At 38.2% G+C, this 24,548-nt stretch overlaps 1 protein-coding gene and 1 gene segment (V, D, J or C); one reads left to right on the plus strand and one right to left on the minus strand.

Annotated features, from left to right (window-relative positions):
• The window catches only part of LOC127235735 (ribose-5-phosphate isomerase), an 877,486-nt gene that overhangs the window by 269,844 nt on the left and 583,094 nt on the right, over window positions 1–24,548 (plus strand). The window lies entirely within an intron of this gene.
• Window positions 14,220–14,843, minus strand: LOC127235849 (Ig kappa chain V-IV region S107B-like). The segment is given in 2 exon segments: window positions 14,220–14,614; window positions 14,785–14,843. Coding segments are annotated over 2 exon segments (444 nt in total).

A 24,548-nucleotide genomic window follows, 5' to 3' on the forward strand; every position in this document is an offset into this window, starting at 1 on the left:
TAAAGTGACTTTTACTTATACAGGAATCAGAAAAATTTCTCCATGTCATAAATCTCTGACCCTTTCCATAAGTCTAATAGTAAAAACACAGAAATCCTTGCTATGAGTTACATGAAAAAGTATCTTCCTGAGTTGTAACCACTAAAATTCATACAACACAGATGTTAACACACTAAAACCTATACACTCACCCTCACACATCCCTAAGCACACAGGCACACCAAGATGGAGTTATCTTTGCCAAAAAATGACTATCTAATTAGGATATTAGAATACTGGGGAGGCAACCTGGGAAGAGCTTACTGGTTAAGAGCCCTGGCTGATTTTCCAGAGGACCTGGATTTGATTTCCAGCAACCATGCAAATGCTACCAACCATCTGTAAGTCCACTTCCAGGACCTTTGAGCAATCTTATGGCCTCTGAGGGCACTGCATTAGTATTATACACAAATATTATGCAGGTATAATGCCAACACACATAAAGTAAAAACAAGTAAATCTTGACTATTTCAAAGTCTTAAGGGAATAGGATTTACAAAACTGATATTTGGAACAACTTATGCTTAGAATGTAGAGTTCTTTTTTGTTTATGTCTTTTCATTCTTTTCTATTTTTAATGAAATTAATAACAAGCCTTTTTACATGTCAATCCCAGTTCCCTCGCTCTCTGAGCTTCCCTTGCACCACACCAACCCTCTATCCCATTTCTTTCTGCTCTCCAGGGACACTGAGGCCTTCCATGGGGGATCTTCAAAGTCTGTCATACTGTTTGGAGCAGGATCTAGGCCCTCTCCAGTGTGTGTAGGCTGAGAGAATGTCCCTTTATGTGGAATGAGCTTCCAGAGATAAATAATGATCCACTACCAGAGGCCCCATAGATTGCTCAGGCCTCCAAACTGATACCCATGTTCAGGGGGTTTCTTAGCTACCAGTCTGGGGTTCATGAGCTCCCACTTGTTCAGGTCAGCTGTTTCTTTTGGTTTCTCCATCTTGATCTTGACCCCTTTGCTCATCACTCCTCCCTCTCTGCAACTGGATTCCAGGAGTTCAGCTCAGTGTTTAGCTGTGGATCTCCACTTCTGCTTCCATTAGCTACTGGATGAAGGCTCTAGGATAGCATATAAGGTAGTCATCAATCTCATTATAAGGAAAGGGTATTTAAGGCAGCCTCTCCACTATTGCTTAGATTGTTAGTTGGGTTCATCCTTGTAGGTCTCTGGATGTTTCTCTAGTGGCTTCTTCTGTTAAGATATCTCTTTTCTTGCTCTCCTCTCTTCTTCCTTGACTCAACCTTCCATTTTCCCTCATGTTCTCTCCCCTTCTTTTCTCCTCCTTCCTTTCTCCTGACTCTCTTCCCCTTCCATCCCCTGCTCCTTACTTGCTCAGGAGATCTTGTCACTTTCTCCTTCTCTTGGGGGCCATGTATGTCTCTCTTAGGGTTTTCCTTGTTTCCTAGCTTCAGTGTGATTTATAGGCTGGTAATGCATTGCTCCATGTTTCAATCCCATATATGAGTGAGTATGTACCATGTTTGTCTTTTTTGTGACTGGGTTACCTCACTCAGAATGGTTTCTTCTAGTTCCATCCATTTGCCTGGGAATTTTCAAAATTCCAATTATTTTTGTTTGTTTGTTTGTTGGTTGGTTGTTGTTATTGTTTTTCTGCTGAGTAGTACTCCATTGTGTAAATGTACCACTATTCTTTATCCATTCTTCAGGTGAGGGGCATCTGTGTTGTTTCTAGGTTTTGGATATTACAAATAATGCTGATATAAACCAGCGATGTAGCAGCGTTCCCCTTTCTCTACATCCTATTTAACATAAACTGTCATTGGTGTTTTATATTTTAGCCATTCTGACAGGAGTAAGATGATATCTGAGTTGTTTTGATTTGCATTTCCCTGATGGCTAAGGATGTTGAACACTTTAAGTGTCTTTCAGCCATTTTAGAGCCTGTATTGAGAAGTCTCTAGTTAGATCTCCAACTTTTAATTGGATTATATGGTGTTTTGGTGACTAGCTTACTAAGTTCTTTGTATATTTTGGAGATCAGCCTTCTGTCAGATGTGGCATTGGTGACGATCTTTTCCTATTCTGTGGGCTGTTGTTTTGTTTTGTTGACTGTGTCCTTTGCCTTTCAGAAGCTTCTGTTTCAGAAGGTCCCATTCATTGTCAATATGAGTGTCTGTGATACTGATGTTATTTTCAGGAAGTGATCTCCGGCACCAATTTGTTCAAGGGTACCTGTCGAGCACTATCGCCTTGCCTGCAAGAACGACACTCAACAACAGGATTCTTCTGCAGCTATGTTTATTGCGCGGCTCATTACAGCAAGTTGAGGGAAGACCCGAGGAGGAAAAAGGGATCTGCTTATATAGAGGAGCTGTGTCTGTTACTGACAGTTGCAGAGGAGCTGTGTCCGTTACTGACAGTTGCAGAGGAGCTGTGTCCGTTACTGACAGGTGCAGCCCACAACGCTCGTACCGGTCACCCCATGACGTGGATCCCGCATCCGCGCCTTGCTGGCTTATGGACAGGAAACTGGTGCCATCTTCGGGAATGGCACCGGTGGCTCTCTACATCTCCCCCTTTTTTGTTTCATAAACGCAACAGACAAGGGTAGTAGTCTGATCTCCAGTAATGAGATGGACATTGTAATGACCCTGAATCCTGGTAGTCAGCCAAGTCAGTGCCATACCCGTCAGGCATCTTTTCCCTGGAGGTGGGGCCTTGGACACCAACCCACATGCAACCAGACTTGCCCTTCTCAGAGCTGCTCATGGCCAGAGTCAACCCAGAGTGCAGTGCTAAGCCAAGCAACCTGAGCGTGAAGAATTTATTACAGCAGGCTAAACTAAAGAAGCACCTGTCTGCGTGCAATGGGAAAAAACCCCGCAGAACGTTAGGGCTGTTTCTGGTAAAAAAAAAAAAAAAATGGACACCCTAACCTGGTGCAATGTCATAGAAGACTCAGGGTGCAAGGGCTGTCCTATTGGACAATTAATGTCCATTTTTTAATGTGCTTAGCCACACAGTGGGAGAGGAGCCTATCTCCGTAGCAGCTAGGGCTTGAGCGATAACCACTTTGTCACATGTCTGTTGAGTACGTAGCTTACACACCAACCAGAGCAGGAGCACCACCCCACCACATAACAGCAGGCCAAACCCCATTACACCCGCCCACTCCTTAAAGTGGGAAAAAGCGGTGGAGATCCAGGAGAACAATCCTTCTGATAGAGAGGCGTCCACACGGGTGGAATTCACATGGACGATGGCCATTCAGAGTTGGTCCATCAGGCTATCAAATTCTCCTGTCCATTCACCTAAAAGATACTGAAAAAGTTGTTTAGAAAGGTTTGCAGCTCTTGTATAATTTTCATGTTGTACACTGGCAACACATAAACTGGAATATTTCCATTGACAGCCCAGTTAGGCTAGCTGCCAGAGTGTGTCAATTTGTTCCTGCACCAAATCAATTCTCTGATTGACTACCATCATCCTCCTTTTAATCGTGAATCAATGGAGGCCTGTGATTGGCTAAGATCATGCCATATGGCTTTCCATTCCAAATATTGCCCCATAGTGAGGCATGCTTTTTGTGACAAACATCCAGTCTGCAGAGGTCATAGCCATAGCAGACAGTCTCTCTACTATGAGGAGGTGTAGTTAGAATTAATGCCATAAGCACAGACAGATTCAGCCAATTCCTTAACCTGCTTATGTTCCAAAGGTTGATGAGTACGATTTCCATCCTCCTCAAAAACAGGAAACATCTGAGTTAACTGCAAGGCTGCTTTGTTCAGCTGTTTTGAATGTAGGATCACCTGGTACTCTGTTTCAGGCGGTCTGGCTTGCTCAAACCACATTAGTCTGGAAGGAATCCACAGCTTTTTATTTCCTGTTGAAATAAAAATAGAAATCCTTTTCCCCAGTAACTTGTCCTTGAACTTAAAATTTTGGAGTCAAAGCATTTTTAAAATATATAAATTGAATTAATCCAGCAACATTTCCTTTAACAGTTGTTTCCTCAGCAGTCAAACAATACAAAGACAATATAATATTGTACAGTATCCAGATTCTCTCCCTCTGTGGCTTTTTATTATTCTGTTTCTTTTCTATTTTCTTTCTTTCTTTCTTTCTTTCTTTATTTTTTTTTTGATCAGTCTCTCGGGGCTCTTTCACTTTCTCTTTGCTAGCCTTTTTCTTTTTGCGCGCACCCAACTTTTTGTCACGTTCTGCTTCTGACATGCTTTCCTGATAGCATGTCTATCAGAACTTACCTTATTTTGTTACCTGTCTGCCACAGTTCTGAATCCTCTACAGCTGACTGAAGGGTCCCCCTTTTGCCGCTGATGTCAGGTTCCCAGGTTTCGGCACCACTTGTCGAGTGGTATCACCTTGCCTGCAAGAACGATGCTCAACAACAGGATTCTTCTGCAGCTATGTTTATTGCGCGGCTCATTACAGCAAGTTGAGGGAAGACCCCGAGGAGGAAAAAGGGCTCTGCTTATATATGCTCAGAGGAGCCGTGTCCGTTACTGACAGGTGCAGCCCGCAAGGCTAGTAACGGTCACCCCATGACGTGGATCGCGCCTTGCTGGCTTATGGACAGGAAACCGGCGCCATCTTCCGGAATGGCACAGGTGGCTCTCTACAGGTACCTCCTAATTTCTCTTCTAAGAGGTTTAGTGTGGCTGGTTTTATGTTGAGGTCTTAATCCATTTGCACTTAAGTTTCATTAGTGGTGATAGATATGGATCTATCCAGTCCAGCACCATTTGTTGAAGATTGTTTCTCTTTTCCATTGTATCTTTTTAGCTTCTTTGTCAAAAATCAGGTGTTCATATGTGTGTGAGTTAATATCAGGGTTTTCAATTAGATTTCATTGATATACCTGTCTATTTTTGTGCCAATACCATGATGTTTTCAGGAGTATATCTCTATAATAGAACTTGAAGTCCTTTCTTTTTCTGTACTACCTGGTCCTCATCTATGATGTCAAATATCATATAATATCCATGGAGAGGAGGAACCTTTCTTCAATTAACAATTTATCCATGTCTTTTCTGACTAGGAGTTCAAGAATCTTAGTTAAATTTCCATTGTTGTGACATGAATCCCAGACTGAGACAATTTATAGATGAAATAACTTAATTTATATTCTTATGGTTGCATCTTATGTTTGGTGCCATGACCAACACGGCAGTAAGCATTTCCGCAGGTGAAGAGGCATGGTCTTGGAGCAGTAGCTAAGAGTTTACACTTTTCTCTCTAAGTAGGAAACAGAGTTTACACATTTTTTCTCTAATGAGGAAACATAGCAGAGCAAAGGAGAAAGATAACTTGGAAAGGCTTGGGCTTTTGAAACTTTGGGCTGTTACACAGAGACATCCCTCCTTGAAAAAACAAAAACAAAAGGACATGTGTACTGAACAACTCATATCAATCAAAACAGGCAGTCATATGCATTAGACCTTTCAGAAACCAATACCTTCTCTTTTTGGACGAATTATCTTTTGAGTAATTTCATGCAGCTATTATATTCTAATTCAGCTTTCTATTGCTGTCGAGAGACACCATGGCCATGGCAACTCTTATAAAGTAAAACATTTTATAAAGTCTGGCTTACAGTTTCAGAGGTTAAAGTCTATTTTCATCATGACAAGAAGCATGCAGTCATGTAGGCAGACATAGCACTGAAGAATTAACTGAGATTCCTATATCTTGTTCTGCAGGCAGAAGTAGCAACTCTCTTTATCCCACATTGGGCTTTAGTGGAGCATAGGGCACCCCAAAGCCCATCTGCATTGTGATATACTCCTTACAACAAGGCCACACCTGCTCCAACAAAGCCACACCTCCTAATAGTGTCACTCTCTATAGGGGACATTTTCTTTCAAACCATTACAATCCATTCCCTGGTCTTCTTTATCTGAGAATCAGACATCTTAGCTGTAGGCTTTTGCTGTAAACTTCTTGCAAGCCAAAAAAAAAAAAAAAAGATATAGAAACAGAACCCAGTTCTCTGACATGGACTCCGATTCCTTGCAGAGACCCCACCGTTCACTCTTTAGTGATAGGGACTGAACTATTCCTGGAGCCTTTCATCCTGCTGTCCCCCTATGTTTGTCTTTTCACCACATAAATCAGTAATGACTTTGATAATAAATACATTGGCCCTCAGTAATCCATTTCAGTGTCCTCTTAAACTAGGATAACACAACTAAAACCTAATTGTCTGTTCTTTTCAGAGTTTCACTTGTCATTCATGTCATATACACACATGTGATTATATATGCCTAAATGTGATGATATGTCTCAGTATGACTTAACGCATGGTTATCTCCCATTGTTCTCAGTTTCCTTCAAGCAACATAACTACTTTCTATTTTTATGGGATAAAAATCCATCTGTTTATTTGGATATGAAGAAAATTTAAATTGTAAAATTCTGTAGTAAATTCAGATAAAAAATCATGTATTTCACATTGTGTGCTCAATTTGAAGTAGTTGTTGAAACCAGGAAATTAGAAAGGGACTATTAGGGTGGGGCATAGCAAGAAAGATCATAAGATTGCAAGATAAAGACTGATACTATGAAAGGAGAAACAAAAATAATGGACAGGGGGCGTAAAGTTTCAAGATGAATGGCAGAAAATTTCCAAGGAGGGAGCTGCAGAGGAAGATAAAACTAACACTAAGTAAAAATGCATAAAATAATTTATTAATTGATAAGTTTCATATATAATCTTACATATACAAATGAGTTCAATTTTAGTTAGCCTTCACGGGGTATTATGCTCATTTCAAGACTAGTAAGTTGCCAAATAATAAACTATATGCATGTTAGTTATAAGTCCCTTCAAGATGTTGATAAGAGGTATAGTGTAGATTCCCCCCTAAACAATGTGATTACTATTGTTCTTAGCTGCTGTAATCATTTGAATAAGAGTGTACCCTATCAATCAGATCAAGTGTTTATACTTGGTCCTCAGTTTTTGTCACTGTACATATTGGAGGTGTGAGTTTGGTGGAAGAAGTATATTGCTGGGGAGAAGCTTTGATATTTCAAAGCTATACAAAATTCTATTTTGTTCTTTATTTTCAGCTTGCAGTTCATGACATGTGCTTTCAACTGCTACTCTAGGCATCATGCCTTCTCTCTACTGTCACAGACTCTAAACATCTAAAGCCTTTCTTCTAAAATAAATCCTTTTGTAAGTTGCTTTTGGTCATCATTTTATCAAAACAGTAGAAGACAAACAAACACAGTTCCACATCATAATTTTAAAGTGTTTTGAAGTGGTGAGATGCTATTTCTAAGAACACTATACGCATTTGCCAAAGGATGTGGAGAAAGCAAGTCAGTATTAATCAGGCAAAAGAGAAACCCTGAAGACTAGTCAATAATACAGAAATGTTATGTGAGTTGCTAAAAAGAAATAAACATGAATAGTCTTACACAACTGTGAACCATGTGACCCACAATAGTGACATTAAATGTAAGACATGATCATGTGATGATGAGTGGTACAGGTGTTTTGGAGTTACAAGAAAGATTTTTAAATTAAGTTTAGTGACAATTTCAAATAAATGACCCCATTTCTCTTTAGTGCTGGTATGACCCAAAAACCAAGGTTTGAGGAGCTCACAGGCTCGGGTGGACCAACATACTGGTATTAGTTTGCTAAATGCATTCAGTGTTAAGCTACCTTCTAAATTAATTTCTTTTTACACATAGATTAGTAAAGCTATCAATTCACATTAGAGAAGCTTCTTTGGGTAATGCATCATGGCTAGCATAGACACTTACAAAGAGTCAAACTGTAAAAAATAAGTATTAGTGGTGTATTCAGCCACAAAGTGGCTATCTGTAACACATCTTTCCAAGGCTCAGGAACATTTACAGAATAGGGCAGGAAGATTGTAAGAGCCAGAGGTTGTTTACTCTTCCTTTGTGTTTTACTTTTGATAATTACTAATTTTGTTAGTCCATTTATTATATTTCTTGTTGAATTTTGTCTATACTCTTTGTTTTTTAAGTATTCAAGTAATATTTCTTTGTGGAATGCACTATATGTATCATTTGATCTGACAACTTAGTTCAACATCTTGATATAATTTAGCCAAGTCAAAGAATTCATAAAAATCATGTCAAATTCCTTTAATGTGTATTTTAACTCTTTCCCAACCAATAACACTTTCATTATACACAGTTGTAACACAAATCCGTTAATAATTAGCATGATATTTTAAATATTGTCTTGTTTTCAGATTCTGGAGCTCATCTCTTACTAATCATATAATATCATACAAGGCATTCAATTTATGATCCATTTTTACATCTGTATCTTCTTGTGTCTTTAAAGTTATAGCAACATACTTAGATAATTTATTAACAAACTCTGCATAGTGAAACAAAGTCATTGAAATGGCCAGAACAGTAGTAATCATAACAATAAGGGATGTAATTACTGCTAAAGCTAATCTGACAGTACATTTTTGTATACTTAAAGCTTTCATGAATTCTTCATTTACTTGAAACACATTATCATCAAACCAAGCATCATATATATACATTTGCAACATTTCAAAAGAGGTGTTTTTCACACTAACACATGGGTTTGATTATCCACATAAGAAAAAAAATTATCCAAAATTCAATTAGGGCATGATATATCAAACATAGAAGCATCCTTTCCCACTAAAAGAACATAGGGCACTTTCACAGAAGCAAAAACTGTTTTATTTTCTTTCAGAGGACAAGAATGTGTCAAAGAACTGTATTATCCTTCCACTGGTCCCATGGAAGCACCAAGTTTCCAACATAAGTTCGTGAAATGCTCATGCTGGAATATCAAATTCCAGCTGACAATTCTTGGCTCCAATATTCTGTTGCAGACACAGGATAAAAGTCACTATGACCACACTGATTTTGAGACCAGTTAAAAATATACTGTGATATCCCTCTGATCTTGTACTTTAACAGGATGATGCCAGTATAATGTTTTCATACCAAAGTTCCATTAGGCTCTTTTAATTCTTTCATGCATGGAGGAAATCATTGAGGGAGTGAAGTATCATTTACCCAATTACTTTGAGGAAGCAAAAAACGTGATATAAGTATATTGTTTATCATATACCATCATTGGTTTTGGATATACTCCAAGACAACCCTCCAAAGTAACATTTTTATACAACATACAAGGATCCCTTTACCATACACAAAATGTGAAGATTTCAATCAATCTGGAATTCTTGAGTGGCAGGTCAATCTAAAAGTGGTGTATCATTCACTACAACAACATTTTTTTTCCTACCCAGATTCCTGGGTATAAAATTGGTGGATCAGGGACATAGACACGTAGGCCTCTCTCTGGTATTTCTGGTTTATTATCAACAATATCAGGATCAGAATATCTTTGCTGCAAACACTGTACCAGCCATTCGAGCAACCATGGAGTCTCATTTTCATCCTGCGGGGGGGGGGGCATGCCACTACAACTTCTCTGTTTTTCCACACGCTCTTTTTTAATGGTCTATCTACATGGCAGCCTACTGTAATTCTTATGACTTGGGGACCTGTCTTGGATGTATATATCTCCAAGGAAAGGTTATTGACAGTGAGGTTGAAAGCAACTAGGATGGCACATTATTCAGACTGTACCATGGGTCTGTGAAATGACTCTTTATAAACCTGTGCTTTATAGGTTGAGATTAAAAGTAAATTGTGGTTTATTCATGCCGACTAGTATGGTTTATGCTATTCTTTAAGGGAATGGATTTCAGGGATAAAAATTCAATTCAAATATTCTCAAGCTTCAGGCATGTGTAAGAAGACTCCAAAGCTCAAGAGCATGCATGTTGAACAAATCTGAATGTTTCATTTCAAACAATTTACTGCAGTGAAAATTGTTTCTCTGTTATTAGAGATACATCATGTAACACGTGTGTAAGAGCTTGCTTGCTTGCCCACCTAGCTTCTCAAATGTCAAAATTTTGTGACACTTTAATACAATTATTTAGGCTGTGGTGACCTTAATTTTAAAATTATTTTTGTTGCTACTTCAAAATTACAATTTTGCTGTTATTGATTGTAATGTAAATATCTAACATAGAGAAGGCCTTAGACAACCCCTGTGAAGGGGTCATTCAATCACCAAGAGGGTTTGGCCTCACCTGTTGGGAAGCCCTGTGCTAGAGTACAATGTGAGAATATAAACTAGATCTAGAATCAAACCCTTTCAAGAGACATCCTGGTCTTATTGCATGGATGACATCTCCTATCTTCCACTATCCTTGGCTTTAGAGGACTTATTACATAAAGATTCCCACAACAAATCTCCTGAATAGGAGATAAGAGTATTCAATTACCACTTAGATTCGGTGATCTATCTCCACCCCAGTTTTTTGTTTTGTTTGAACCTCCATGTTTATAGTCCTAAGCATGGATTCCCCCTCTGGAGTGATTCTCAAATACTATCAGAAAGTGTTTGATTATGTGACAGTGGTTCCACTGCTGTTCATGTGGCCACCTCTTTCTTGTCATTTTAGGTTACTGGATATAGGGCTCGCTCCTAAAAATGTAAAATCACCAACACTTTCATTTCCCCAGCAACATCAAATATCATCCAGCAGGGAGGAAGCACCTAGCCCATATGCACTCAGATTCCTCTATTGTTTATGTGGTTTTATCCTATTCTGTTGGTCAAACAAGACAAATGTGAGGATACTCTAATAGCTGTGAAATCTCTAGATTATCCCTGACCAACAACTAATGATATATTCATGCCTGTTAGTGGGCATTTATTTAATAATGCAGTTCCGATAATAGCAGTGTCTAGGTATATGAAATACAACTATATTTTACTTAATAAATTAAAATTCTGTTCATTATAAGATATTAAGTTTCTATGTTACTCCTTGATATCATTAGATAATTCCTTATGGTTTATTTGTTGGTATTTTGAGAATTTGAAATCTTTATGGTCTAGAATCCAGTAAGCCAGAGAGATTTTTCACAACAGTATGATCTAAGATCAGCCTTGTTAATTGATGGCTCTTTTCTTAGACACATTCCAATAGTCCATAGGGATGCTGGACCTTGCTGGGGTCAGAGCTCAATATGATTGCCAGTGAAGGTGGCAAGGTCTGTCCTCTGAAGACAGACTTCTTTGTCAGAAGAGCTGAGATGGCTAATTTCTTTAAGCATAACCTGAAGAATATGTATGGGGCCAGTTTCTAGACTCTGCAGAAATTTTTGTACTGTTAAAAATACTTATTAATAAATTTACTTTATTATTAAAACAGAAAGAAAAATAATACTATGAAGGGTCTTTTCAGTGAACTTGAAATAGTGTTCACACTTCCTTGGGCATGGCCTCAGGCAGATGAAAGCAGAAAGAGTAGAGCTTCAGGAGGTTTTCCTTTGCACTCTCTTTCTGCTGGGTCAGAGAGTCCAGTAGGAAGAACAGGGAAATACACCAGTGGTTCTTAGTATTTTTCTGGGTAAATGTTCCCCAATAAACACACATTTATCTTGTGTCTAGTGATATAATCACATCCTCGCCTTCAATGCTATATATGTCTCTCATAAATATTTTTTGAGAGAAAAGCATTTCAAGAATAAATTACCAGTGCAATTTTAGAAGAAAGAAGGGTTGTTATAGAATAAAAATCCGAAGACAGAGGAGGATACTCTTTCAGTAGGAGGACAGAAGAAGTCATAAGTAGTAAGAGATTATCCTAAAGGAGAACATCAGCCAGAGAAAATCCTGGGATGAGTGAAGTTAGAAGAGACCACATGAAAAAGTTCCTGGAGACCTCCAGGGAGGAGACTAAGTGGAGGTGTCTTCAACCCTTCACTTCAACAAGCATAAAAAAAATAGAGAATAAAATAAGTATGTTTACGTAAGGATAGCACTGGGATACAGTGGGACAATGGGAAAGAAGAATGGTTAATGAAGATGTGGCACATCTACACAATGGAATCGTACTCTGCAGAAGAAAAAATGGTATCTTGAAATTCGCAGGCAAGTGGATGGCGCTTGAAGAAACCATCCTGAAGGAGATAACCCAGTCACAAAAAAGAGGAACACAGTATGTACTCACTCATATATGGATTTTAGACCTAGATCAAAAGGAACTAGGATACAAGGTGTATTCTAAGAGATTCATATAAAGTCCCTCACAGAACTAGGAAGGCACAAGTCCCCCAGAGCTCAGGGGAAGTGGGGGGGGCAGCGAATGGAGAGAGAAGTAGGAGAAAACGAGGGGGAGGAATGGAAAACATGTGCAACCAGGAAGATTGAGCCTGGTTAGGAATAGAAGACAGGGGAGAGAGAGAGAGAGAGAGAGAGAGAGAGAGAGAGAGAGAGAGAGAGAGAGAGAGAGAGAGAGAGAGAGAAAACATAAAAGAAGGAGCCAATATTGGTTTGAAGATAAAATTGAACACAAAGAAAGGTCTAGAGAACTACAAGACTGCTGCTAACTAACAATTTGAGCTTCTGTGGAAAGGCTACCATAAATGCCCTTCCCCGAGAATGAGATCAACAACTAACTTATCCATGGAGCCCTCAACTAATGCCTGTTGGAAACAGAAGCAAACACCCATACATAAATACTGAGTCGAACTAGAACCCAGATGCAGATGGAGAGGACAATACCAGGCGGCAGAAACACATAGAGACAGCTTACCTGAACAAGGAGGAGCTAACAGGCCCCCAGACTGATAGCTGGGAAGCCAGCATGGGACTGACTCAGGCCCCCTTGAATATGGGTCTCAGCCAGAAGGACTGAGCAGTCTAAGGGACCTCAGACAGTGGAGCCAGGATGTATCCCTGGTGCACAAAAGGACTTTGCAAACACATCCCCCATGGAGGGATAACTGCCTTAACCTAGAGACAGGAGAGAAGCCCTAGTCCCTACTTCACAGGACCTGTCAGATCTACATGACCCCAACTGGATGGCATTCCCCTACATATGGAATTGGGGTGGGGGATGAGAGGGGAGGGTGGTTAGAGTGCACGTGAGAGGGCAGAGAAGGTAAAAGGGAAGGAAGGAGGGAGGGAGGGAGGGTGGGAGGGAGGGATGGACATGTAAAAATTAAATAAAAAAAATGCTTTGACTCCAAAATTTAAGTTCAAGGACAAGTTACTGGGGAAAAGAATTTCTATTTTTGTTCCACAGAAAATGAAAAGCTGTGGATTCCTTTCAGACTAATGTGGTTTGATCAAGCCAGACTGCCTGAAATAGAGTACCAGGTGATCCTACAATCAAAACAGCTGGACAAAGCAGCCTTACAGACTACAGCCAGGATTTCTGAATCTTCTTCGAATCCCCCATGAGGGCACCCTTTACCAGCAGGAAGTAGTTTGGAAAGAACGACGCCCAAATTCCCAAATATTGTCTATAAATGTTTGTTTTCATTTAAATGTTCTTGGTTATATATAAAAAAAACTATAAAAAATAGAGAATAAAATAAGTATGTTACTTGAGGGTAGCACTGGGATGCAGTGGAATATTGGAGACATTAAATCACCAAAAGATGCAAGGGGCATTAGAGAGAATACATGAAGCAACCTGTATGGACTACAGCATGCCATTATTTGAAACCAATAGGTAAGTAAGAGGATTTCCTGTGTCTGTTAGAATGAGTGAGACATACTATAGTCTCAACTCCAACACCGCTTCTACCAATTCTCTACAGAAGTAACTTATTGGCATGGCTCTTCTGACTCATTTATAATTACATACCCCTCCCAAGACACTAGAAAATTTCAATTTCTCCATATTCATAAAGAAACATGAAAGTAGCATAATCACACTGCTGATTATACTCCTATGAACTTGTTTCTATCTTGCCAGACTCATAAATACAGGAAAATCAACCTGTCGGAGATGCTCATCACTGTGAAAAAGTGTCACATGCCCAGAAGCCAAAGACTTTGGGACACTTGTATGCATCCTTTTCCACACCTATCCTGACTCAACTTCATGTAGCTCTGTGACATCCAAGGCTCATTTTCAGGAGAAAGGTATTTCTCATGAAAACCAACCAAGAAAATTGATAGAGGTAAAATAATGTACTGTACTCACATAAAACATTTCAATATGAGAAATTTTAATAGTAGGAAGAAATGTACACACACACACATACACACACACACGTATGTATGATATAAATTGTCCTTTGAAGAATACCTGAGAGATTCTGCCATTGTCACTGAAACACTTGGCTGTATTTCATCTCTAGGAGGAAGCAGCTGGGCTCTAGGTTGGTTAAGGGTTTTTGTTCCAGTCTACAGCACTGTGGGTATGGGTAACTATCAGTCTGCTGACAGTAGTAAGTGGCAGCATCTCCAGCCTCTATGCTGCTGATTGTGAGAGAATAAGAAGTCCCAGACCCACTGCCACTGAAGCGAGTTGGGACTCCAGAAGCCAGGTTGGATGTTTGATAAATCAGGAGTTTGGGGGCAGCTCCAGGCTTCTGTTGGTACCAGTGCAAATAATTTGTGCTTACACTTGAGCTGGCACTACAGGTGATGGTGACCTTCTCCCCCTGAGATACAGCCTTGGATGCTGGAGACTGGGTAAGCACAATATCTGCCCTGGACCCTATGAATAGGATTAAGAAGAAAAGACAGAGATGTTAGTAGACATAGAGATGGGCAAATAACCTGATACCATCCAAGATTTAGAAGAAATAAAATTAAAGGTAGATTGTGCTGGACACAAACTTTTCCAGGGAATACAGTATTGAATTCTTAGCTCTGAGCCTATCTTACCTGTGACACTGATCAGCATGAAGCTGAAGATCTGCACCCAAAAATCCATTGTGCTTTCTAATCTCAGTCTCAGGCTACTTACTACTGTTCTGAAAATTCATTACTTTTAAGCAGCTACCAGGTGTTTGTGGTTTCTGGTTTTGAAATATGCAAATAACAAGATAAGGAATAGACATCTATTGGCTTATACTCTTTTTCAGTCCTTTATTTTAGGTAAAGCTGGGTAACCCAGAAGAGTGTCTACTTATTTATAGATATCACACTGACAAGGAAGGACATTTCAGTGTTTTCCTTTTCTTCTCATGAATAGTTCTGACCCAGAGAATTGCCTTTGCATTTCTGTGAGCCTGATTTAAAGTGATTTCCTAAGCAAATTCTAGTGAATAGTTTGAGGCCTATTTGTATCTAGATAAAGGTGTGTTGAGAATTATTTTTAATGTACTCTGAGAATATTTAGACACATTTTATGCTTGCTTTTTTCCTGGAAGAGATCTTCATTGTCCATTCAACCTTACCTTGTATATTTTCCTCCAATCAGAAATGGGGCTACGGATAAAATGAATTGATGGAGGAAAAGGATCCTATTGAACTAGAGATGGCTGTTTCTAGATGACAGTTCAGGGAAAGGATTGTTCCCCTCTTTAGATGACCCTGGACTTGCTTTATCTCTGGGTTCAGTGGGATAATTTTGGGTTTAGTCAGTGCCATGAGAACTCTAACCAAAGTGAGCAAAGCCTTGGGGATCTTACTGGGGACCAAGATCAATTGAGGGACATCTTGATCTCTATTGTGACAGTGGTTTTTGCTCTATGGCTTGTGACATAACCTAGAAAGATAATGTGTTCCTGATGCCCTCTTCTGGTATTGTCCATTTTGCAATCTCAAAAAAAAAAAAAAAAATGCGTTCACAGGGATGGGAGTCAAATATCAGTGTAGTAAGAAAACAATACTTTTATTAAAAACAGCATAATTGAGCTGTTATTTCATTCAAGTGGTTAGTATGTCACAAATCACAAACATGCACCCATACTCTATGCCTTTTCAAAGTATAGATACACCAGTAAGCGCTGAATTCACATGGAAAGGAGTTTAAAGTGTTTGTGCTCCAATGAGCTCAATAAGACCATGTTCTTAGATATTATGTACTCCATTTCTTACCCTGAGGTTACACACAAATAAAATAATATAGACCTAAATTATGGAAACAATGTACCAAGTCATTTAATATACATCTTTACTAAAACAATTTTTTAAAAAAGTTCTTACAGTTTAAAATATAATGGTACACTATGGATGTTGGTGTTTCTCATTGTGATCAAATGACTACATGTGAGTTTAAGATAATGCTTCACAATAGCAAGACAAGAATATGGTGCCACATCCCATAATGTAGTAAAAGGCCAATATTTACAATGTTTAAGTTTATATTGAAAATGCAGTATTTTGGGCTCTTTATGAAGTGGAAAGTTACTCAGCTTAACCACTTAATATAGTGCCACATTATGTGAAGATCATGTAATTCCACAGAGGACAGCAGGGCACAGGCTGTTGCTCCATAAATGTTGATGCCTTTTTGGAAAATGACATTAGAATTGTAGCTGCTTGCATAGCATATTCATTGTAAGATATTCAAGGATTGATGTATAGATGACTGATTAATTTCTCTGAAGATGTACAGTTCTGTACATCCTCTTGTTAAAACATATGGCATTCTGGCTTATAAGGGCACTCAATTCTAAGTATTTTGGATGAGGAAGGAGAATATCGATTATGTTGAATTCACTGTTTTGCTCCACAACCTTCTAGGCCCTGTATTGTTACATAAAGAAAATGGAAATAGTTCACAGCTGAATATTTCTATCATTTCAACTGCAACCACCCTTACTCTTTATAGTCCTCCCTGAGATGCTCTACCTCCCAGAGTTGATATATTTGGAATCCCAAGTGGGAGACAAATTGTCAAAAGACTATGACTCTACAATAACCATGAATTTTCCATTTTAAAACATGGATCCATTTCATTATTTTATTGGTAACTTTTGTCATTCTTTGATCATGAATAAGATGTAAAAATTAGTTTTTATAATTATCAGATTTTACATTTTGAAATTGTAATTTAATCACATAATTTTTCCACTTCCTTTATATCCTTCCAAATACTGCCATGTACCCTACTTGCTCTTAATCAGACACACTGCCTCTTTTTCTTTAATTGTGATGTATCTGGGTACATAAATACAGTTTTCTCACTCCACATAGGGTTTCTGATATTTGTAACAGATAGAGAACATTATAATAGAAATAACTAGACAAAATGCAGAAATCAGGGGATCATGTAGTGCTCAGTCACAAATGTCACATCTACAATACAATCCCTGCACATATGGCTCAGAGATAATTGAAGTTGAGGCAATGTGGTTGTTGTAGAAGCCAAAGAAACAGGCTAATTTCATATTGTGTTTCCCAGAAATACTGGGGAGGCTGCATCCATAAGGTCTAATTACAGTTATCTAACAAGACTTGAACAATGATGATCACAGAGTACATGGAAACATAGATGTGGGAAAGTATAAAGGAAATCCACCATAGTTGAAGAACTGTGACTAATAAGGGAATGCTAAGAGGGGGAGAAATGGTCTTACTGGGAGTGGACCCACCAGTGAGTTAAACAATGTCAAGATCAGGGCAATGTGGGATTACATTCTGAGCTGTAGGTTTTCTTTTTCTCCTTGCTTCAATGGATACTAAGATTGGGGGAAGGGACTACCTGAGTTGTTTCATATGGAAAGCGATAAAACAAGGGCAGGTTCCTCAGCTGCTGATCTATTGGACTCCTGTGTGGGTCTCTGGGGCCCTTGATTGTTTCTTTTAGAGGCCCCAGAGCTTCTCATTCTCATCCTGCTATGTTTGTTCCTTCAGAATCTGTCTTTTAGATAAAATGATCTGAACATCAAAACATTCAGAGCAACACAAGATATTGCTATTGCTATTAAATTCCAAACAGAAGTTGATGATAAGACCTTATTGATAAATACAGCACAACTTTTGAAACAGGACATGAGGCATGAAGATATCAAGTTGGTATGTACCTGTGGGAAGCCACAGCCCCAAGATGGCACCTGGCTGGATGCCAGGTAGTCCGAGCTTAGCTGTAAACAAGCCTTATTTGAAAGTGCTTAATGGATCTGGTGTGCTTCCTCCTTATGTGGCCTATCCTGGATCGCCAGGTGGCATGAACTGATTGGGCAGTGAGCACACATTTAAGGGCTTGCTGGGGCTGGGGGAAGGAGGAGCGGAAGCTGATGTACAAGGTTCCTGAATAAACTGCTTGAAGAAGAGTCATGGTGGTGTTTCCTTGCTGACCGAGGTAGACGCGACATGTAACAAAGTAGCTTCTAATGACAGACTGAAGTTGACAAAAATACACTTTTTTGTAGTATGATACTATATTAGGAATCCTAAAGGATCCCTGATAAGGGCAGGAACCATAACACACAAAGACTCAACTTTCCAACTATCTGTTTCTGTCTCTCTCTTGTCTGCAATGGTTAGTGAAGCTCCCTTGTTATTGGAAAGAAGTGCATGGAGAAATGCATGACTAGTCATAATAGTCATAATTGGCAGAATTACGACAAAAACAAGAAACTGGGTGCTTAGGCAAAAATGAGACCTCTAAATTAAATTACCACAACCAAGGTTAAGAAATTATGATAGAAATTGGTCAGAACAAATGCAAAGTCCAGAAAATGGGGAGGTGTGCTATGAAATGCTTTCACTTGGGCTTAATGTGCCTATTGCAATCATTAAATCATGGTTGTAGTGGTTATCTACAAAAGACTACACAAGTCCATGATAGTCAAAATCTTGGCATAGATGGAGAAGACGATCTCCAGGACCTAACCCATACTTAGCAGTTATTGGTATGGGTAGTTGTTTCTGAGATGGGAGCATCCTTTTTGAAGAATTTGGTTTCTGGTAGTATCCCATGGTCTAGAAGATGAACAAATTTTATTTTTAGTATTTTTATATGTCTGTTCAATGTTTTTTCCTCAGTACAGCTCCCTATGGAGATATAGTGGAACTATTGTGGTGAAACAATCTCCAGACGCCATGGATGCCTCAACAAAGCAGATTTTCATCATTAACTGTAGATACATTAAGAGTATCTTTTATGATGCCAGCCAATCAAACCAGTTGGCCTGATAACAATAAAAACAATGGCAGGTTCCTCAGCTGCTGATCTATTGGACTTCTGCATGGGCGTCTGGGGCCCTTGATTGTTTTCTTTTAGAGGCAGTGGTTCTGTGAGAAATTTTACTTTCATCATCAGCATTGTCCAGGCTGAAATCTGGCAGAGCTTTATTTTCAACATTATTGTGAGTTTCCTCCCACTCAAACTGAAATGTCCCCTTCATACCTGCTCCTTGCTGAATAATAGGTCAGGAAAAATTTTGAGGATAGGAACCATCTTTTCAGTTATGTACCAGTGGCAAGATCACCAGGTTCCCATGTATGTCTCCAAACCCATTGTCAAATGGATGTACATGGTTAAAATCAGCTAGTTCCAAAAGAAAAGATGTGGAAAAAGAATTTTAGGGGCAAATGGAATTTTAATTTGGGAGGGGATAAGAAAACAGAAAAAAAATAATTTGGCGTGTTGGTGATAATGGGGACTTGATAATTAATAGTACCCATTGCAAAAATATTGTGATTATCATTATACCGTATCATAAAGATAACATGAGGAACTTCAATAATATGTAAAACTCTTAATAAATGTTGTAACAAGGACCAAATGTTCTCAGATATCCAAATATCTTGCTGCTAAGAATTTATCTAGAAGCTATAGTATTCTTTTCTTTCTTGCTCTTGAATGTTTGTGTATGTGAATGTGCATATGAGTGCATATCTGTTCATCATCCCATGCACAGAGACAATAGGAGAATGTCAGATATCATGATCTATCACTTTCTACATTATACTCCTAACACAGGGAATCTCATTGATCTTGGAATATGGTCATATATAGCCAACAAACTGCATGTACTTTAGACACACATTAGCAATGACGTAGGCCTCTGAATGGGTTTTACAAACTTTAATTCAAGTCCCCTTTCTTTTAGAGCATGCTCTCATGATTACCAAATGATCTCCTCAATCCTTTATTTTCTATTTCTAATCATTATCTTTATCAAAATACTACTTTTGTCTTCCTAACTCAGTTTGACAAACAACACTTCTGTCTTCTGTAGTTACTAATATACTTCCTCAATTAGGAATTTAGCTATAAAATTTATAAGGAAGAACATAAGGTTGTAAAATACGGTATCACATACTGGCATGAGCATGGAAAAGTGAGGATGCATAGAAAGCAAAGTAAAGCTTCATGCAACAGAGAGCACCAGTCCAATAACACTGGGCTATCAAAAAGTTCTTGTTTAGACAGCCTATCATTGATGGTCATCTGAGATCTGGCTTCTAAATGAGCATCAGATTATTTTCTGTCCTAAGTATTAATCTTCCTTATGACTCTTTCCAAGCTCTCTAAAACTAAGCAATAGTTCTATTGTCGACATCAGTTATCCCTTTTAGAGCAACCCTTATTTGCAACATCTACAATGACACTTGTTTTGCTATATAAATAGATCTGAGGCTAACAGTTAGATTCCTCCGGTACAATGACATCTAGGGTTTATGAAATCTTGAGTGTCTCAATGTTATCTGTGCCATAGAGGCATATGAGAAAAAAATCTATGGGCTTCTGCTGCCAAAATCACTCAAGTCATTCACAGCCCAGAGGCATCAGAAACATTCTGTCAGCAGCTGAAGGAATCAATTATGAATAACAGCTGTGGGAAAAAAAACCAATGTCAGACTTCTGAATATCGAGGTATTTTATGTAATGACTTGTATCATTGTGGGACCAGTTGTTATACAGTTGACAGTAATAACCGACAACATATTCAGGCTGCAGGCTGCTAATGGTGAAAGTGAAATTTGTTCCATACCTGTAGCTCCTGAACACTGTTGGGATGGCAGATTGTAATCTGTTTGCAGTATACATCAGGAGTTTAGAAACTTCTCCAAGTTGTTGCTGTTACTGGGGTAACAGCTAATGCTCTGACTGCTCTGCAGTTGATGTTGACTTCATTTTCCACAGACACAAAATGTGTAGATAGATACTTGGTCATCTTGATGTCACATCCTATGCCTGATATTAGAAATACACATCAAATATATACCACTTATCATATTAAATAGAACTTTTATGAAATACCAGATGCACAGCTGAGTCTGTTCCTAATATTGCCCCCTTACTTGGAAGCCAGAGTAGCAGCAGTCACAGACTGAAATGGAACCATCATGGCTATCCAATGTCCTGACTGATTGAGTACTATAGTGTTTGGCCTATCTAATAAGAAGTAATAGGTCTGGAATTGTGTTCCCAATACATTCAACTTATATGTGATCTGTGCAGATTTGGCTCAGGAATTCAGTAAATTCCCGATGTTTCTGCCAGTCACAGAAATAAGTTGGGATGCACTGATTATTCTCACAGGGAACATGTTTCTCTGGAGAAGCAGGGAAGTGTTAGACCAGTGTACTGTGCATAATGGGTTGTTTTGAGTATCAGTTTCTGCAATTCTTTTCTCAGTATAGCTCTATATAATAGAAGAACTGTTCATTATGACACAGCCATAGACCCAGAAGTCCTGAAATTCAGTTCATAGGACACCTTTTATGGATGTCCTATGGATTATGGCAATAATGTTGGTGATGGTGTCTTACCTTTTGTTTCATTCTCACAGTCTTCGTCCTGTGAATCAGAAGAGACACCACAAAGCAAGAACACAACAATTGTGATTTATAAAGACCAGGAACTACAATCATTGAATTAAATACCATTGTATTATTGTGGAAGAGTACCCAATTTACTGTACACAATAATATGTGTAATGTCTACAGATCCCATGTTTCTAATAGTGAGAGTATGATCTGACCCTGATCAGTGTGTATTGATCCATGATGGAACCCCAATTAACATAGTGAATGCATATTTGATCAATATTCTTGGTGCCTTTCATGTTTTCTGTTGAAATAAACTAAATACTCCTTAATGTTCTTGCTGGACTGTCAATGGATGGATACACATTCTCCTAGAGAAGCAGACAGGAATGCTAAGTACTGGGTCATCTGGATGTTTTATCTCACATCTGAGAACAGAAACATACAACATATGTGTTATGTTATATATATATTACCGGGAAAACATACAAAGGACCAGACAGCACTCACTACAGTGCTCTAATTAACTCCCCAATGTTGTTTGTCACTACTTGTGATTCAGAGCAGCTGCAGCCCCAGGTAAGAGCAGGGACTCTCTTAATTCATGATGTCTCCTCTTTTCAATTGAATCCTAAAGCATATGGATAGCCTATGAAGAATTCAGGGAAGTATACTATGCTCTGGGCACAGGAAAATCTTCACGAACTGATATTTGGGCGTATCTGTAGGGTTGTTTCAACTCAGTTACTTATCAAATGATCAATGGCTACAAGTGTTTACAGCAAAAGGAAATATACTCAAATTTTCCTACAAAGATGATCTGCTGTCTGTGTTCAATACTGACAGAGTCCATTTTGTGCCCTGTAAATATGATCTTATTTTCATTCATTTGAGTTCTGGTATATGCTTGTTTCATAATCTTTCATCTAAGATAGACACTGTTCATTATGAAACAAATTCAGAATATGAACTAGTTACAGAATTCCTTCATTGGTTAAGCTTCTTAGTCACACATCACCTCTCCCCCTACATGTTCCTGATATGCTTGATGAGAAATATTATCACTAAGGATACCTACAGCCTAAAAGATAGCAGTGATCCATGGTTTCCAGAGAGGGTAGTATTCATCATCACATGACTTGTATTATGTTTGCTTGCTTTTGTTTTATTTGTTTGTTTTGTTTTTTGTAAGTAAATCATCTGTCATACACCATCTGTTGTATCACACTATTCTATAGCTGCCAATCAACAGGGATTTAATCTCTTTTCACCTCTATTACTCTTTATACACATCTAGCACTGAAGTTTCCTATATGCTACAGACCTTTTCTTCTCTTTCTGTCCTGTCTTACTTAAAAGAATTGTCTTTTGGAGTAGAGGTCTTCAAACAAACAGTATGTGTTCATACACTTGTACTTACTATGTTCCCTAAACCTGCATACTATGCCACCATCAAATCCCTTCCTATAAGATAAATCTAATATTAATGTCTATTATTAGGTTATAGGTCCAGAACAAGGTGAGTAGAAAAGAATATAGCATAAAAGTGTGTGCTTTCTACGAGGAAATGCAACTACTGTGGGGTTCAGATTATTTTCTCACATAGAAATATAAGCTCTTGTAGATTATGGTTAAGAGAGTTGGGCAGAAAAGACTATTGTTGAGGACAGCAATCCAGAACAAAGTTTGTACAGAAGACACCTGTACAGCAACTGATATATACTTGGTGGCCAAAACAAGTATATGAGGGCACATCTAAGGGTTTACACATGTTTCAAAAGTTTGCAAATGAGGTGTAGGTAATATTGACAACAGGATCTTAGTTTTCATGGAAGAGTTAATGAAACCAGAAATGTGATAAAATGTAAATAAAAGCTGTGTGTTTCCCTGGTTAAAAAATTAATAGTAATGGGATGCATGTGGGCAATAATTGTACATTGCTTTAATAGCGGCACTCAGGAGGCAGAGGCAGAATTGGATGGTAACTTAGACTATATAGTGAGTTCCAGGACAGCCAAGGTTCCACAAAACATCCCTGTCTCAAAAAATAACAAAAAAAAATTAAAAAGGAGTGATGTGATTTTGGAAAGGAATTGGACATATTATTTTAAACTCATGCCTTTGGTAGTAGAGGTATAAACTTAATTTTCTGTGCTTGAACAGCAATATAAGCAGATAACTTTTCTGGGTGAAGGAAGAGTCTTCATACACAATGAGCATCCATAATCTGTAATTTCAACATTACTGAAAGGAATAATTAATTTATAATAAAAATATTTTTGAAAATAATATGACAACTATAGAATAACAGTAAACCTACCTTCCAAATTAAGCTAAAATGTTATCACTATTTACAAACACAAAGAACTTATTGTACAGATCTTTCCATTCTGTGCATTTCTCCTAGAGTAGGACTTCTCATTTTTTAATGATCAATGTGTTATCCAGCCTTAAGGAGGAGACTTTTTAAAATAACAAAGGCCCAATGAATATACATTTTCATTTCTAGTGAATAATTTGCAAATTGGTTTCATTTAGTGATGACATTTTCTTTACAATTTTACAGCTAAAAATTGTATCTTTGAACATTAAAAACCAATAGTAATAAATTCAGGGTGTTCCCTCATGGAAAAGACAAAAGTACTGCATTCAATTGTTACAATAATCCTTAAGAGTCCATGTTTCATGAATTGGGCATGCTGTTCTAGGATTCTGGAGCTACAGAGGTTTTTGTTTGGGATATGTAATGCAAAGGTATTCATAATGCACAGAAACAATAAGCATCATTTTGAACAACTTTCAAATAATTTAGGTAAAAACTGCCTTGCAATATATATTCCAACTGTGCAGGATTTGTTGAATAGATTATTTCTGCTGTCATCAGAAATACAAACATGCTGAATTGCCAATAAATGAGCTCTTTGTGTCTAATATTTAAATTAAAACTAACCAAACTCTAGGGCATCTAAAGACAAGAG

Source organism: Phodopus roborovskii, unplaced genomic scaffold, assembly GCF_943737965.1.
Source record: "Phodopus roborovskii unplaced genomic scaffold, PHOROB, whole genome shotgun sequence".
NCBI lineage: Eukaryota > Metazoa > Chordata > Mammalia > Rodentia > Cricetidae > Phodopus > Phodopus roborovskii.